The sequence below is a fragment of the Armigeres subalbatus genome, chromosome 2 (assembly GCF_024139115.2).
Source record: "Armigeres subalbatus isolate Guangzhou_Male chromosome 2, GZ_Asu_2, whole genome shotgun sequence".
In the NCBI taxonomy this organism is placed as follows: domain Eukaryota; kingdom Metazoa; phylum Arthropoda; class Insecta; order Diptera; family Culicidae; genus Armigeres; species Armigeres subalbatus.
The window spans coordinates 235,664,296-235,681,498 of NC_085140.1; the positions used below are offsets into that span (position 1 = coordinate 235,664,296).

General features: G+C 38.3%; 1 protein-coding gene across 4 annotated transcripts in view; it reads right to left on the bottom strand.

Annotated features, from left to right (window-relative positions):
* Positions 1-236: 236 nt before the first annotated feature.
* Positions 237-17,203, bottom strand: part of LOC134211907 (profilin) — a 40,220-nt gene continuing 23,253 nt past the window's right edge. For 3 of the 4 annotated variants that reach the window (XM_062689290.1, XM_062689291.1, XM_062689289.1), the window contains exons 3-5: positions 11,456-11,627; positions 1,767-1,869; positions 237-1,190 (exon numbers count right to left, since the gene is read on the bottom strand). In XM_062689290.1, coding sequence (XP_062545274.1) covers positions 1,772-1,869; positions 11,456-11,627 — 270 coding nt within the window. In that variant the 3' untranslated portion in view covers positions 237-1,190; positions 1,767-1,771. Of the gene's footprint in view, positions 1,870-11,455; positions 11,628-17,203 lie in introns of all 4 variants that reach the window. The other variant, XM_062689288.1, reaches the window with a different exon arrangement.

Here is a 17,203-nt window from a genome sequence, read left to right on the forward strand (position 1 = left end):
CAGCCACAAATTATGTACGTAAAGTAATTCTCAGTGGGATGAGAGGATCTGGCATTTAACTATAGGTAGGGGGTTTAAAAAAATTCGAAGATCCATTCCGTAACTTGTGCCTTACCCTCTACGAATGATTAATTGAAGACGACTTATAATAACAGCAGACGATGATACGATGATTGTAGACATAAAATCAAAATTCAGGATATTTCTTTCTGATAATAACAAAATACATAGAATGATTCAAGTTTTCGCGTTTTTTTTTATTTCATTCTGTACTGAAAGGACATTCATGAAGGATAGTTCTCAATGGATAGTCATAAATTAACGAAATAGGGTGTTTGTGTTTTTGGAAGAAATGATTGAAAACTTTTAAAGAGACCATTGCAAGTTTGCTTTTTGATCATACAATAAGAATAAATTATTCTAATCACAAGAATTCTATGATAATTTATAAAAAATAAAGAGAGATAAAAACTCTTCAATTTTTCACATGCTTTTACTTATTTGTAAATTAGTAGTAAATCACACACATTTTTGTCCATTATTTTCGCTGTTATTCTTTCTTGCTGTTTGTTTTATTATCATTGCATTATCCTTATCATATTGATTCGCTTGTTTGTTTATCTCATAGTTATGCTTGTATTTATGCTGTCCGACACAAAGAAAAATGGTTCTCGCGCATTTTTGCAAATTATGGACCGAAATCTGTTCTCATACCTCAGCTCTATTTCACATCTCGGAATAATTAATACAGTTACGGATGATAATAATAGTAGAGTAGCTTATGCGTTTCATTTCTTTTTCTTTTCTACCATCAAAAATGGTCTTTCACATTTTGCTTTTAGTTTTACATGTGTTTGTTTTATTCGTCCTCTTCTTGACTTCAACATTACAACCCATGCTCATGCTCGTATCCTATATGACTGTAATTCATCTCATGTGCCTTCGAAGAATGCGAAAGATTTTCAATTTGTCCTCATCGTTATGTGCAAATTTTTACTTCACTTCATCTTTGTCACTTTGCTATAATCTCCGCGCTTGCTTTCGCAAGCCTTTTTTCATTAGTTCTTCGATTCGACCAATTCAGAGAGATGCCTAATGATTTTAAGAGCTAATACAAATTACAATTTCTTATCATACTGAACTGATTTTACACAAATACAAGAGAAATACGCTCACACTGCCGCCGTTGGCTGTAAATAAAAGAGAAAGAGAGAAGAAAAACAAAATAGAAAATCAAACCGTGACGACAATTTTGAGCTTTAATCATGTGTTCTTTTTGAATTCAACACGCGAAACAACAACACTCAGAGAACAGCAAATAAATGTCTGACTTAACAAAAAAAAAGAAATACCGCGAAAATAAAAATCCGAACACAAACAACCACTACTCGGAAGGAAGGAGAGAAAACAAAATGACGAAACGCTATCAATCAGGTGAAATAAGAAAGAAGGTAGCAATAAATGTCCTTTCTCTCAATCTCAATCTTCCTCAATCTTACGGAAAACAAAAGAAAAACAAAAACTAGCAAGGAAACTTATAAATATTGACTTTGCAAAAGAAGAAAACCTTAATCTCCTCTTTTTTACTCGTTCTCATTCTCACAATTTGCATTTTTTGCAACCGTTTTTATCTTCTTCGTTTATATCATTCCTAATAGCAGTAGTAAGCTTACACTGTATTGTTTTTCAGTTTTTTTCATTTTTTTTTATTTTTATTCAAGTGTGTTTCTAATGTTTAAATTATAAAAAGCAGTATGAAAGTTTACCTCTTCTAATAACCACAGGTAATTAGATAATCTCCGAGCTTTTCGACTATAGACGCTGCTTGCTGAGGCTGCACTGGCTCTTCGTAAATTGATACTATAACAGCTGTGGATGAAAAGAACAAACGGAAAAGAAAAAAAAGAAATGTAATCAGTGCATTCAATGCATTAGTAGGCTAAAGGATAATCTATGAAATGGTAAGAGTTGTTCCAAATGACCAGCATCGAATTAATAGTCGCATTTTAAACCAAGTAAATTCCAAGTAAAATTGAACCAAGTAAATTTCAAAACCTTGAAAAAACGACTTCATCAAAAAATGATTTCTAACATCTACGTATTTTTTTAAGCCGCGTAAATTACAAAAACAGTCGAAAAAATAGCGTTAATAGCAAAATCCAGGTGAAAAAAGTCGCGAGATATGACCCGCGTGAAAAGCGACCCCAGTGATTGGGGTCGGTGTACCAATTGTCGCCATACTTAAGAACAACTATTTTTTTTTAAATAAGTAAAAGACATGTGGGTGGACTTTATATATCAAGCGAAAGGTTTTACTTCATGCTCCTTAGAACAGCTGTAAAAACCACAATAAAATTTGTTATTACCTTCAAAATTGATTAATCCATAATAGGAACGCCGAACGCATGCACCAGTTCTGGCACTATTCTTAATTTTGGTTCCTTATTTGGTAAATTTCATTGTTTTCTTATGAGACTGGTCAAATAGGGACCACTAGTGCCACAACTGGTGCAAAGAACGTTAAAAATTAAGCAAAATCAATTTTTACAATTATGCTTTGCTTGTTTTGGAGGAAATCAAAGGTGTTATCGTGTCATATGAATATGCTTTATCGATATGAACTTGGTTCGCAGTGATTTTATTGGTCATTTCGCATATAAAGCACTAGTGCGACAACTGGTGCTATAGCCACAACTGGTACACCTAGCCTGGTTGAATTCCTTTGTTCCTGTTAGAAATAAAGTATTACAAAAGAGTCAAAATGGGGTTTCGTTTGATGTGTTTCAGCAAAACCCCGCCTACATATTACTTTTATCTATATATATATACTATATATTTGATATAGTACTGGACTACCAACTGTCGACAAGTCTAGACCAACATTTGAAAAGGGCGTAACAAAGAATCAGAAGAAATAAATTTTGGCTGTTACGCCCTTTTCAAATATTGGTCTAGAAGTCTCCAGAAAAAAAAACTAGTCGTTTTCAAGAGAATATATATAAAAGAAAATCGATAAAGCATCTTCTTCAGAAATCCACAATCTACAACGAAATGCTTATAAGCTTTTTCATTGACTCTCGGGGATATCCTTGGTCGTAGAAAGCTGTTGAAGCGTAGGTGGCATGTTGCTTTCCATCATCACTACCGAGAAGAGCTCTAGACTCGACATTGAAGAATTCTGGTTTATCATTATCATTATACATTTATACATACAATTGACTAACCCAGATGCCTCAAATAGTTTCAAACGTTATTTGAAAAAACATTTGCATTTAAAAATAGTTATCCATGATTGAATAAAAAGGACAACTGATGACATTTTTCCCGATTTTTTGTATAATTTTAAGAAATTCTCGACTTTCTCCCGCATTGCTCGCATGAACTTTCAATTCCCGCATTTCCCGATTTCCCGACTCACCCTGTATATAGGTATATATGTAGACTAGGAACCAGAAGGAATAAATTTTGGCTGTTACGCCTTTTTCAAATGTTGGTTTAGAACTAAGGATGTATACTGTTTGGAAGCCGTAGGTTTATGATTGATAACTTAAAAAGCCTCCCATTTATTTCGCACAATACTTAATATCTTTCAACCATTTATTTCACTCGTAATTGATCCAATTATAGAAAATAAAAATGTACATTCCGAATACTCGTTCTTCGTTGCAACACCACTGAGCCACTTTTACAAAACGGTATCATCATATAAACACATACCTGAAAATCGTAACAGTTTTTGATACAATCATTGCTTAAAGCTGTAAATCACTACACAATAATTTTAAACCAACGCACTTCAATCCTTCCTATTTGTTCGTTTCACCAGAACTTATATAAACATATGTATTAGAATAAATTTAGAAATGTATCCTCAAATCGTACTAAAATTCACCTCGGCCTAACAATTTCTAGCCTAAAGACCAGGAGCCTCTTTTAGTATGAAAATAATTCTTCATTGTTAATAGAAAAACTGTCTAATACGTTGACGCTTTCATGTTATTTATAATTCTCTCGATTTCAAAGAGTGAAAAAATATAGTTTTTAAGTGTTTGGAAGAAATTTGGATGAGTGAATGAATCTTTTCAACCAAACAAAAATTATTATAAATAATACCATCTGGCATCACGTTGTCGTAGAACGTGCATATTTTTTGTTTACGTCGCATTTTCTACCGTCCCAAGAGAGAAGATTTATTGATCGAATCACATCAGCCGAAAGCTAAGTAAAAGTTTATTTAATCATCGTACAATGTTCTGTAACATATCAACTGACCTTTTTGCAATTCTGAGCTCAATCGGGCAATCAGAACCAATTTCCAGATCGAATGAATGACGGAGGTGTATATTCCTATATATTTTGACTGAAATCCCCATACAAACTTCAAATCAAATTAAGTTCACTAACCGTACATCAAAACTTGTCTGGGACTGCATTCTTTAATTGCGAAAAGTGTGCTAAGAGAACTCCCTAAATCTGTACTGGGTTCCAGGACACTGTGGCATTGAAGGTAATGAAAAGGCGACGAGCTTGCAAAACGAGGTTCAAACACACAGTTTATTGGAACAGAACCTTTCTGCGGTATATCATACTGTACTATAAAAATGGAATTGAAATCCTGGGAAGCACAAAGGTTGATGACCAACTGGTTGATTGCCGAAAAGTGTGCTCAATCAAAGAGATTTATAATTCCCAATGTTAAGGTAACCGAAAAGCTCTTGGAGCTCAGCAAGAAAGCTGATTGCACCTTCACTGGCCTAATAACCGGACACTGTCAGAGCAGATATCACTTGAAAAATATTGGCCAGATTCAGAATGATATCTGTCGTTTCTGTAACATGGAACGTGAAAACTCGGAACATCTGCTTTGCAGTTGTGATGCATTGTACAAGGGTAGATCTAAATTTCTAAATAGTGGCTTTATGCAACCAGGAGATATTTGAACTGCAAATCCTGGAAAGGTAGTGGGTTTTAATAACTCAATTATACCGGACTGGGAAAAGGCGCGTCTGGGGTTGTTTACTTGACAAATGGTGATCAACCTACAAGATGCGAATACATAGTTAAGAGTAATCAGGGGCATACCACAAAAGTTCAACTCAATGGACGCAGTTCTACGCCCAAAAAAAAAAGTTCACTGACCACGATGTGTTTAATGCATTCTGCTTATATTGCCATATAAATCAGCATTGATGATACACTCGCGTTTTCGCTCATAGCTTACTTGTACACAGAACCTCTGGCTTCTTTTTTTGTATTTAATGTGAATAAACATCGCTTACAAGCACTGAACACGAAGGTAAACACTCATTTCACTGTTTAATCGTGGAAGATCTCCCAAATTGTTTAAATTTGACAAAAAAAAGCCCGTTACAAATATTTATTAAAAATTATGCCCTACTGGTCTCCGAAAGGTCAAGGGAAGCATTATAACAAATAAATATTAAAATGAAAAAAAATCTAAAATCTACTCGAACTTCTTTTAAAAAATGGAAAATCCTCAAAATTTATCGATTTTTTTGTTGTTGTTTTGTTGATTATTTTTTGTCAAAAAATCCGACGGGGACATAATTCTTTTTAAAAATTTGTATCGGCCTAGTTCGCGAAAATATGTAAACAAACCTATTTCCAACTAAGGAAAAGAAACATCACACATTCTTTGTCTCAAAATTAGACACAGTATATAAGGTAGAGGTCTTTTAAAGAAATAACTATTTTGCTACTTAACTAGCCAAATTAGCTCGTATGCGGTTACCAAAGCTCATTTTTAAATGATTTTTGGTGAAATAACCTGTCAAAACTACTATTTACAATGTGAGTGCCACTTAGCCATAGTATCAAGCATGTGGCCTAAGCAAGGTGTTATATTCGCAAATCCATCTAGTTTGAGAAATACCAATGAGAACCAACTTACGCGTAATACTCTTTATACAATCGAGAACAAGCAGATTTCCTAATTATAATGCATTAGAAATTCTCAAGAAACAGAAGTGGAAGAAGATTAATTGATTATTGTTTCAACTATGGCCATAACTGGTGCTATGGCCACGACCGGTACACCTACCCTATATCATAAGTACAGACTTTTTTAAGCACTTTTGTTCAGCAAAGTCCATAATGCTCCATAAGCTAATATAAACCGTAAGTTGTTATTACCCTTGGAAGGTAACCTTTTTTACCGACAACGACATCTTCCTATTACTTATTGATTAACATGCATTTTACAACTGATGCACATTCATAGATGTAGGAACTGCAAAATGATGTGTTAAATTAAAATTAAAAAAAACAATGATAATGAAAAATCAAAAAGAGCTCACCAAAGTCTCGTTGATGCAGGTTCATCGATTTCAAGAGCCGTAACTCCTTCAGCAAGTCCAAGTTTGCCGTAAAGGTAAACGGAGTTTACTTTTGTAGCTGCTACTGTCCTCCTAGGATGGAGTATAGAGCAGTACACTAGGGTAGTCGATATTCTTGCGGCGAAACTAACTGGTTAAAACTAGTAGTTGTAGCAGGTGATTTCAATGCGTGGACAGTGGACTGGGGTTCCCGGTTCACTAACGCTAGAGGTCATATCCTGCTAGAGTCTCTAGCGGTATTAAATGTAGTCCTGCTGAACGAAGGCCAAGTGCCAACGTTCAGAGGACCGAACGGTGATTCATGTATCGATGAATCGTTCATGTATCGATGCAGCGCGGGATGGTCGGAACCATACTGGAAGGTTCATGAAGGGCATACTTCTAGTGACCATCAGTTTTATGGTCGGTTATACCAGTACACTGATTGTCGATTACCTCCCGGTAATCGACAATCAGTGTACTGGTGGTCGAACACGATCGCAGATCTCCGTATAACCTGTCTTAGAGCTAAAAGTAGGTTGCGACGTGCTAGAACAGACGCTGAAAGGGTCGTTAGACGCCGGGTATTCCAGTCAGCTAGCAGAACTCTGAACCATGAGATAAAATGTAGCAAGAGAATCTGCTTTAAGCAGCTGTGCATGATGGCCAATGACACCCCATGGGGGGATACATACAGGATAGTGATGGCTAGGACCAACAGCACACCTCCTGAGAAATCTCCAGAGATGTTAGCCAGAATAGTAGAAGGGTTGTTTCCGAAACATGAATCATCGAACTGGCACGCTACACCGTACGAGTTAGTCGACGTGGTACCGCTAGTGACAAACGAGGAACTTATCGTAGCTGCAAGAAAACTTAAGCTCAATAAGGCACCAGGCCCGGATGGTATTCCAAACCTGGTCCTTAAACGCGCTATTCTTGCTGATCTAGATATGTTCAGGAGCTGCCTCCAACGATGCCTGGATGTAGGAAACTTCCCAGACCGTTGGAAATGGCAGAAATTGGTGCTAATGCCGCCGTGTGATCCTTCAACATACGGACCAATATGCCTACTCGACACAGCTGGAAAGTAAAAGTTGCTATAGAGGGTGATCCTGAATAGATTGTCGGGCTATACGGAGTGTGCTGGTGGCTTATCTAGGAACCAGCATGATTTCCGTAAAGGCCGTTCTACCATCGAAGCAATTTGGTCGGTAACGAATACGGCAAAGGTAGCGCATGGTTTGAATAGGCGAGGTATTAGGTACTGATTACACTTGATGTAAAGAATGCGTCTAACAATGCTAGCTGGACAGCTATAGCCAACTCCCTGCATCGCTTATGGGTTCCGGATCATCTGTGCAGCATACTGAAAAGTTATTTTCAAAATAGTGTCAGCGGATGTTCCACAGGGATCGATCCTCGGGCCGGTTCTGTGGAATATCATTTACGACGGAGTATTACACTGAAGTCTCCCGGCCGGTGTACAAATAGGAGGATTCGCGGATGACGTAATGCTAGAGGTGACAGGTGACACTCTCGTTCAAGTCGAACTGAAGGCTTCGTAAGCGATGGGCAAAATAGAGAAGTGGCTCACAACTCGAGGAAGTTATCCACATCACATTACCGCCATGGGTCGCAGCAAGTGAGGATAAGAGTAGGGACCTGCACAGTCAACTCCGTGAGGTCATTAACGTATCTGGGTTTGGTGATCTATGATAAGCTCAATTTCACGAGCCACGTCGATTATGCATGCCAACGGGCATCATTGGCGATAAAGTCCTTTTCACGAATGAATTTCAGCAGATAGGTGGTGCATACTCATGTGCGTAGGTTGATAGCGAATATATCATTGTCTATCATCCGGTTCGGCGTACCAACATGGGACGTAGCACTAAATGCCAAGTACAACGTGAAGAAACTCATCAGAGTACACCGGCTGATGTGTCTGCGATTCGTAAGCACATATCGTGCCATATCATATAAGGCGGTGTGCGTTATAGCTGGGATGATGCCGATTGACATACTCCTAGCTAGAGGAAGATGTGGTGTTCGTTAACGAAAGGTACTCGGTGCAAGTGCGACGTGGCAAGAGAGCAGCATCGTTGCTCAAATAGCAGAGAGCATGGGACAACACAGTTCCATGGTCGTTGAACCCACAGGCCAATTCCGGATGTGTCGAATTGGGTTAGAAAGAATGATTGTCAGGTCAATTAGGCTGCTTTACAAAGTTCCTTTATAGGTTCGAGTTTGCTGTTTCTGCGGTGTGCATGGCATGTGTAGGTGAGGCAGAGCTTATGATGTTTGCATGCCCGCGATTCGATGTCAGCGGCATGGATACAACCCGGACAACCTCGTTGAGATGATGTGTCAGGAAGAGGTTATATGGAATGCGGTGAACAGCATCTCCTCAACAGATTATGTCGAAACTATAGCGCTGGTGGCGTCTTGAACAAAACCAGCAGCTGCAGTAGAGACTACTGTGATGCAGTGAACATCATGCTCACCCCGACAAAAAAAACGTTGCGGGTGGGCTGCGGTGACCTCCGTATGTAGATATAGAGGTCATTGCGGTGTTTGTTGTCGGGGTGCTCGTCTCCTACGCGAGTTTATAATACAGACCGATAGGTTACTATCATAGCTTGCAATCGACGGGTGGTGAGGTTACCACCCTTGAAGTCAATGTTGCGTTATAACGTCGAGTGCGTTAGCATAGGCATGAGCGTTCTCAATAGTCCTCCCCTGGTGTATTGCTTAATTGCGGGCCGGGGGATACGGACTGACGAAAGGGTGTTGGTTTTAGTGGGTCGGGTGAGCCCATCCCCACACTACCTCAGGTGTCTGTTTGCAGATTTACGTTAACCCTTGCTCAAGAAAAAAAAAGTTCGCCGTAAACCTTGCTGAACAGTAACACGATCAAATGAGGTCTAGTAGCCCGATCGATCGTCAACGATAACACCATCGACCGCACACTTATTAAACTGCCCATAACTTGTTTTTCCACCACAGCGTTCTATCCAGACAAGCTACTGCACGAAGAGATAACACGACCGATCGAGCACTAATTAATCTGTTCATCGATGCAGTTTTTTTCATCTCCACGTTCTTCTCAGACAAACGATTAACCGATCGATCTCACATTAATTAAACATCTCATCGAAGCAGCGTTTTACTTCTCGGCATTCTTCCCCGACAAGCCATCGATCGCTTCTTCCACTACCACTTCTTCTTCTTCTTCTTTTATGGCTCTACATTCCAACTGGAACTTGATCTGCTTTTCCACTTTTATTCTATTGGCATATTCTCAGTTATTAATTGAAAGCTTTCTATGCTCACCATTGCAGAGTGTGTGGCAAGTACAATGGATACACTATTTCCAGGGAGTCGAGAATGTTTCCCACCCGAAAACACCCTGGACCGGACCGATAATCGAACTCATCATCTCAAGTTTAGCAATCCTACGCTTTTGCTCTCAAGGCTAAATGAAGACACTCCCGCAATATATTTTATTATTATGCAAGCAATTTGAAAAGAATATCAAATAAATGTGACAATATAACGTTAGTTGACTCTATTATATCCTTCTTAAGGGTGTTTAAGAAGTTATGCTCACTGACATTCACACTTTTTGGAAGCTGATAGCTATTTTGATCATTTGAGGGAAACTGTGTTGCGTACAATAGTCTGTGATTCTAATATACTATTGAAACTTACACATAATATCTAGCATTTTATCCACCATCAAGCAGGGTTATTGCAAGCCAAAAAAAACAAATTCCGTTAGTTTTGTAGATTTTGACAAAATTCAATAAAATTGGCGCAGTACCCTCTATGAAGCTACAAAAATATTTTTCTAATCTTTTTAAGCTTTTTAATGACAAACATCACCTTCTATTGTGGGATACATCATTTTAGCCGAATTTGCCTTTTTCCCTATCGGCCTTGGGGAAAAAATGGTAAATAAAACAAAATGCAGCAATGCGTTCAAATGAACACACGGAAAAGCCTCCATCACTGCTAAGTGGATCATTCTGTTTTTTGCCTTTCTCGTACAACAAAGTTGTACCGAAAGACTATTATTTTACACCAAAATCGAACTTTTATAGAAGTCTCGGAGACCCATGATGTTATATACCGATGCTGACCGAGCTGAAGAAATGTCTGTCTGTCCGTGTGTATGTGTGTGCGTGTGTGCACAGGAAAACCGAAAAACATTAGCCACTTTTTCATATAGTAATTCTTACTTAACTGATTTTCTCGCAACAAGTTGCATTCGACGGGGGACAAACCCTAGTTGATCACCATTCAATATAATCAAGATCGGTCATTGCATTCAAAAGTTATGAAGAAAATGGTTTGTTGAACCACATATACATCAGTACCAATGGCTAGCACTCTTTCCAGGCTGCGCCACAGGTATTAAACTCGATTTTGTTTGCGCTGCGCACTAGCCGAAACATAAAAGTTCACGAAAATGCGTTAACCAAGACAAACCTCTGCCATAGATCCTAACCCCCAGATTCCAATAAAATTTCGCATGAACAGTGCAGTGCAGAGGTGCAGTGGGCGAGTGATTGCATAATCAATTCCGTTTCATTCCCGATACATCGTGAGGACATGGCCAGCGTCGTTATCGACCATTTAAAACACTAGAGCTCTCAGGTGCGCATTGAGGTTGGAACGCAAATCACATGCTTCCATCCATTGGTTCCTTGTGCAATTGCGATTTTTCTGGCCAATCACCGAGTAGCAACTACGAAATGCATGGTCATCATGCTCATACTAAAAAAAATAATTAATAGCATTCAAGTAGACTGTATGTTTTTTCAATCCTTGCTTTTGATTTCATCAGAACTGCCCTCCGTCAGATCTACCACTTTTAGCAACTCGTAGTTTATATTAATTCGATGCTGGTAAATGTTAGAATTACGTACAGATATTCATCTATCGACAAACAAGATGAACATCTCGATAGTATTCATATTTGCTCTCTGCATTACCTACGCGGGTCGTATCGATTAGCTGTGGTCTCCGTAGGAGGCCTGATCGACTCAGTTCCGCAAATAATGCAAATAACACTGTTATTTTAAAAAAAAAATCAAAGTTCGCTTGCGACTTACCCTGCTGTGTCTTCATACAATGTACTCCCATCTTGCCCAGTTTAGCTCGGATTACTCGGTCGGTTCCAGACAGGTAGATATAACGCTGGCCGGCCAGTGTCACGCCTCCTGAGGTGAGCAGTTCCGTTTTGTCAAAACCTTGCACTATTTTCGCAAGTTCTTCTTTTGATACCTATGAGAGCAAATTGGAGAAACAAAAACATGTTATTAGTATAAGGTTTCAAAGGTCGCATCTATTTAATTTATGATCATCCCGTTACAAAACTGAGCGACCTTCCACACGGGATTCGTTGGTTTCCACCAACAGGGTTCTATTTATACCATTTCAAACACTCTCAAAAACGAACATAATTTTATATGGAACACCCTTGAAAAGTCAAGGCACCTCTATTTTTTAAAATACGTATAAGAGGTACGCAGTCTGTGTTTGAAAACAACGTCATAAAATCAAAACTTCTTGGTCGCACTTGTTGACAAATTCACCTCGTTTGGCAGTGCGAGGAGCATTCGAAAATATTCCAATGGAGTAGGTAGATGTGTTCACCCGACGCTTCAACTTACCATGTGCAAGCAATTAGCACTGATCTCGCTCACCTGACCCGATTTTCAATTTATAAACGATGCGGTTGAGAAGGTCGTTCAAGGTCATTTAAAAGTTGACAGCAAATCGTTCTCCAAAAATATAAAGTCCATGTTTCTGTAAGTTCATCCTTTTGTATATATCTTAATAATGAGCTAATTAAGCTAATAATGGCTTTGCAAATTCCATAATATTTGGAAAACTAAATATTACTTATACGGTCGATCAAAACAACTACTTGTCCACCACCACCATACGTTGATAGTTTTCAACCATACGGTGGCGAGGACAACAACTACGAGAAGTGAGTTATGTTTCCTTTTAAGTAGATAATTCCACAAAGAGAATCGTGACGTCTGGTGAACATATGTGGCCTCAATTGAAACCAAGAATCAAGAAAGGATTGTCGTCGTCATCGGTGTCATCGACACAATGCTGGCCGAGATGATGACTCATACAGCGATTGAATAAAAAACAGACATCGTATCAAACTGAAAGTCAATATTTTGTGGCAGAACACATAATCGTGATATGAACATCCCTTATGTAGAAAAATTGCCGACGATAACGACGCGGCGACAGTCAGTAAGGTGAACGTCACATCGGTGGCCTCTCGCGCCGTCAGTTTTTTTGTGAGTTCATGAAGTGCCGCGTTCGCAAAAATAAGTAGGTGAATGAAGACAAAAAGGGAAAAACCTATGCTCGTTCATTTTCGGTACGACGATTGAGAACGTCGAACAGTAACTATATCGAAAAGCTTGAAAATCGTATTTTTTTGTGTCGTTTGATGACTCTCAGGAAAGTAGTTAATATATACCTAATGGTGATTACGCAATAATAGAATTTATGTAGCGCAACATGGGACGGAATTGAAATTCTTCTATGGGAAGTAGTAGTCAAAACAAAACCCTTTTCTGCACATGCATCAAAATATAAAAGTTCGAGGAAATATGTTATATGTGTTTTAACATTTGAGCACAAAATGCATTAAAAAGCCGGATACAACCGACACATGTTAGAATGCAACCACGCGCAAATCAATCGGCGTCTGGCAGAATCGCCATGCATCGTGAAACACACGCACGAAACAAGGCGGAACACGCACGGAATGCACCAAGAATGCGTTACATTTTTTAAAATGTCACTACCGCCACGCTCCCGTTCGAAACATCCAATAGATACTACAACGGATTGAGGTGCATACTATCAGGCAGCCATGCGACCAAGAGTTATTTTAGTTTAGAATGGAATGCACACTCTGATGAGTGAATTTTGACATTATTGGGTAAGCCAGTGGTGTGCGTAGCACAGATCATGACTTTCAAACTGAATCAAATGACTAAAAAATGCAATTTGTGAAATAAACTTTTAATAACATAGTTACGCAATTTGAAACTCTAGTGTGACGTTTGATTTTGGAAAGCTGTCAAAAGGGGATGACAGAACGATGATGGATGAAATAGTGTACAGTTGTAAGTGATGGGAAAATAAGTAAACTTTCATTTAAAAAAAAATTGAACCAGTCTCCATAGAAGGTATGCCACTACTATAATACATGTTGTCTGTATCACAGGGGCATCTAAGTTTTTGAATCCGGTTGGTAGAAGCTCGTTTCCTCATCTAATCATAATTTGACCTGGTTTTACACGTTGTATGCTTTCTTGACGATCCCAAAACATTTATCTCCAAGGCTGTGTATTACAAACAGGTTATTCTTCATTAGAACAATTTGGGGAGAATGTGGTAAATCGATGCTTTTTAATGCTGTATCTATTAAACAAATACAAATAAAAATATATTTTAGTGTTTTAAAATTTCATAGAAAATTTAAGAATTTTCGCAACACATTGTAACTGATCTATCAAAGCTATAAAATGATTGCAATTGCTTTCGAGGTAATTTATAGCGTTCATTCAACCATTTCAACCTTTTCTGATCGATGGTCGACATTCTTTCACTTTATTTCGTCTTCGAGCCGCTCTAAAGAGATTGTCAGCTGTCAGTTAGGGAGGAAAAAGATAAACATTGGCGTTCGTTGAGACCAGCATCTTGAACTTGAGCAGTAACTTGACAACTTGTTAGAGCAATTTACTTCGTACAAATTCAATTTTAACCAGTAAAAAATGCATTTTTTAGCATACTTCTTCAACGTAAGAATATGTGCAACGGCATAATTTAAACTATTTTCATGTCGTTTCATGTTGCTATTCCATCTCTGTCACGTAAAAGTGCTTAAATTTTACATTCGATAGAAAATTCATTGTTTACAATTGTGAAACGTCAGATTTTTAGCTTAGCTTAGCGACTACAATTGTGAAACGTCAGATTTTTCTTTCTAATGTCGTTTTCGTTTTTGCGGTGTAGCTACACTCGTGCTACACTTTTGCACCGAAAATGTTCGTTTTTGATTTTTGTGCTACACCAGAGTAGCATTTTTCTTGCACTGATACAAGCAGTGTAGCACCAGAAAAAATCAGAGTGTGCCGTGTAGTGTAGTTTGTTGTCAAGTTTCTCACGTTGTTATTGTTTTCTTTTTATGGTATCCAACAGGTATCCATAACAAACAAACCCAACTGCACTCAAAACGTTCGTTTTTGCCGTGCAAAATGCTGCACTAAACGGTGACACCTCAAAAACGAAAACGACATAAAAAAGGTTCATTTTACACCTTTCACCCACATGGTCTCTGATGTCTTAAAATGCATCATGCTGTACATCTTTTAGCCATCAAGTGTAGCACAAACCAGTTGCTAACGCCTATCGCCACAAACCTAAACTAGCAGAACCTGTTGTAATAATCTATACTTTTCCTAGGCCATCCCAGAGTGAGTATTGAAGCGCGTGTTAGCTGTTAACCGCTTGGGAGCACGTCGAGCTATATAGGGTAAATCACTACTTGGGCCTATGGACCCGGTTCCCGGCTCACTGCACAGAAAACTAATGATTTAAACTGTTTGGAAGTCGTAGGTTTATAGTTGATAATTTTTAAAAAGTCTCCCATTTATTTTTCACAATACTCAATATTTTTCTATCACTTGTTTTACTCCTAATTGATTCAATTGTAGAAAATAAAAATGTAGAATTCAAAATTTCACTCTCCGATGCCACACCACTGAGCCGGAGTGATTCTTTCCACTTTTACAAAACGGTATTATCGAATAAACACCTACCTGAAAATCGTCACAGTGCTCGATACAACCATTGCATGAAGCTGTTAATCACCACACCATAATTCTAAACACCCGCACTTCAATTATTCTTATTTGTTCGTTTCACTAGAACTTATTTAAACATACTAGAATACATTTTAAAATGTATTCACAAACCGAACAAAAATTCACCTCGGCCCAAGAACTTCTAGCCGCACCGTGCTGCCAAAAGGCCAGGATTATAAAATGATCCTTCATCGTTAATAGGAAAATTGTCTAATATGTTGACGTTGTCATGTTATTTATAGTTCTCTCGATTTTAAAAGGTGAAATAAATATTGTTTTAAAGTATTTGGAAGAAATTTGGATGAGTTTATGTATCTTCTCAACCAAATAAAATGATTATGAATAATACCATCTGGCATCATGTTATCGTAACACGTGCATGGTTTTGGTTACATCCCATTTTCTAACGTCCAGCGGGAGAGTGAGATTAAATTGTTGTTTGATTGAGTGAAATTTTGCTTAGGCCGGGAATTGGTTTTTTGTATGCCGGATTGGGAATCGCTATGACTGAAATGAGTGCTGCACCTCGTTAATTTAAATCAAATAAAAGCTTCTTTGAACGATATTTAGCACGAATAGCTATTTTTTAAGCAGAAGTGAACCCCAATGCAGTATTATACAGCCCACAAATTTCAAAAAAATTGCTTTCTGTCATAAATATCAATTAAATAATGCAGTCGTACGCATGTTAGGCCGGGAATGGGGTAAGAAACCCTAGTCTCAGTATCAGTCAACCCTTGCAATGCAGGATCGAAAACAAGCTTGCAATATTTTCAAATACATTCCGAAGGCAATCTAATCAGTGGGAGGTAGCTACTTTCTACTCACATTGATCAAACCAAACTGTCACAAGCTAAGACAAACCGGCTAGGTTGGTGGAAAAAGAATAGCCCTAAAAGAGAAGCCTCCTGTCGAAAGCAGATTGACGATGACATCGTCGCCGCACCGAGACTTGACCAAACGAACGCGGCCACAAAACGAGCGCACGTTCCATTAAGTTTGCAATCGGCTCGAACGGAAAATGTGGCAGCCAGTATCGAGTCGAGAGATGGTGAAGACATTGAAGAAAATGAAAAAAGGCGTTACTAGACTGTGACCACATGGGTATCATTCCTCGGTATTTCGTGGCAATTAACCACGGTTCAAGTGATTCGCACTCCCACTGCTCTATCACACACTGCCTGCCTATTTGTCTGATTTCTCGGTTTGTTGAACAGGAAAGGGACAGTACGAGCAGTAAACTACTAGTGCATTTGTAGAAACAGACTTACTGGATAATGGTTAGCGTTAGGGACTGGAACTATCATACCTTTTTGCCTTGCGCGTATACAAAGTATACGTAAAGGCTATAGGATCACTCCAAAACCGAAGTTTTGATAGAAGGCTCGGAGACCCATAGTGTTATATACCAATCGACTCAGCTCGACGAATTGAGGTGAAGTGTGAGACACACTTTTTTGTACTTAGTTTTATCTGATTTGCTTGCAACAGGTTGCATCCGACGCGGAATCCTTGCTAATTTTTCGCTATTGAAAAATGACTCAATCGGCTATTGCGTTCCGGAGTTATTGAAAAAAAAACATTGATTGTTTCTCCATTTTTTCCAAGGGCCCCTTGGAAAAAAATTTCTAAATCGATTTTTTTTTAAACTTTTGCAATGAATTCAAATAAACGCAAATAAATGTGGATTGATGTAAATAACTGAATCTATCTCCCTAAAGTACAATTTTGACCTCTCTTATGTGCTTTTCTTGTTACTATTATGTACTTTCTTGTTTCATAGTACACGAGAAAGGAGGATTATTCACCGCTAGGAGGATTATTCTGTTTTTTTTTTCTTTTACTGCCATTGCATACTCCAAAGGGATCATGAGCCGCTTCGCAGCTAAGTATTTATTATAATCAAATCAAAATCTTATGGAGTTCAGTGCGTGATCTCTCATGTTTCGGACA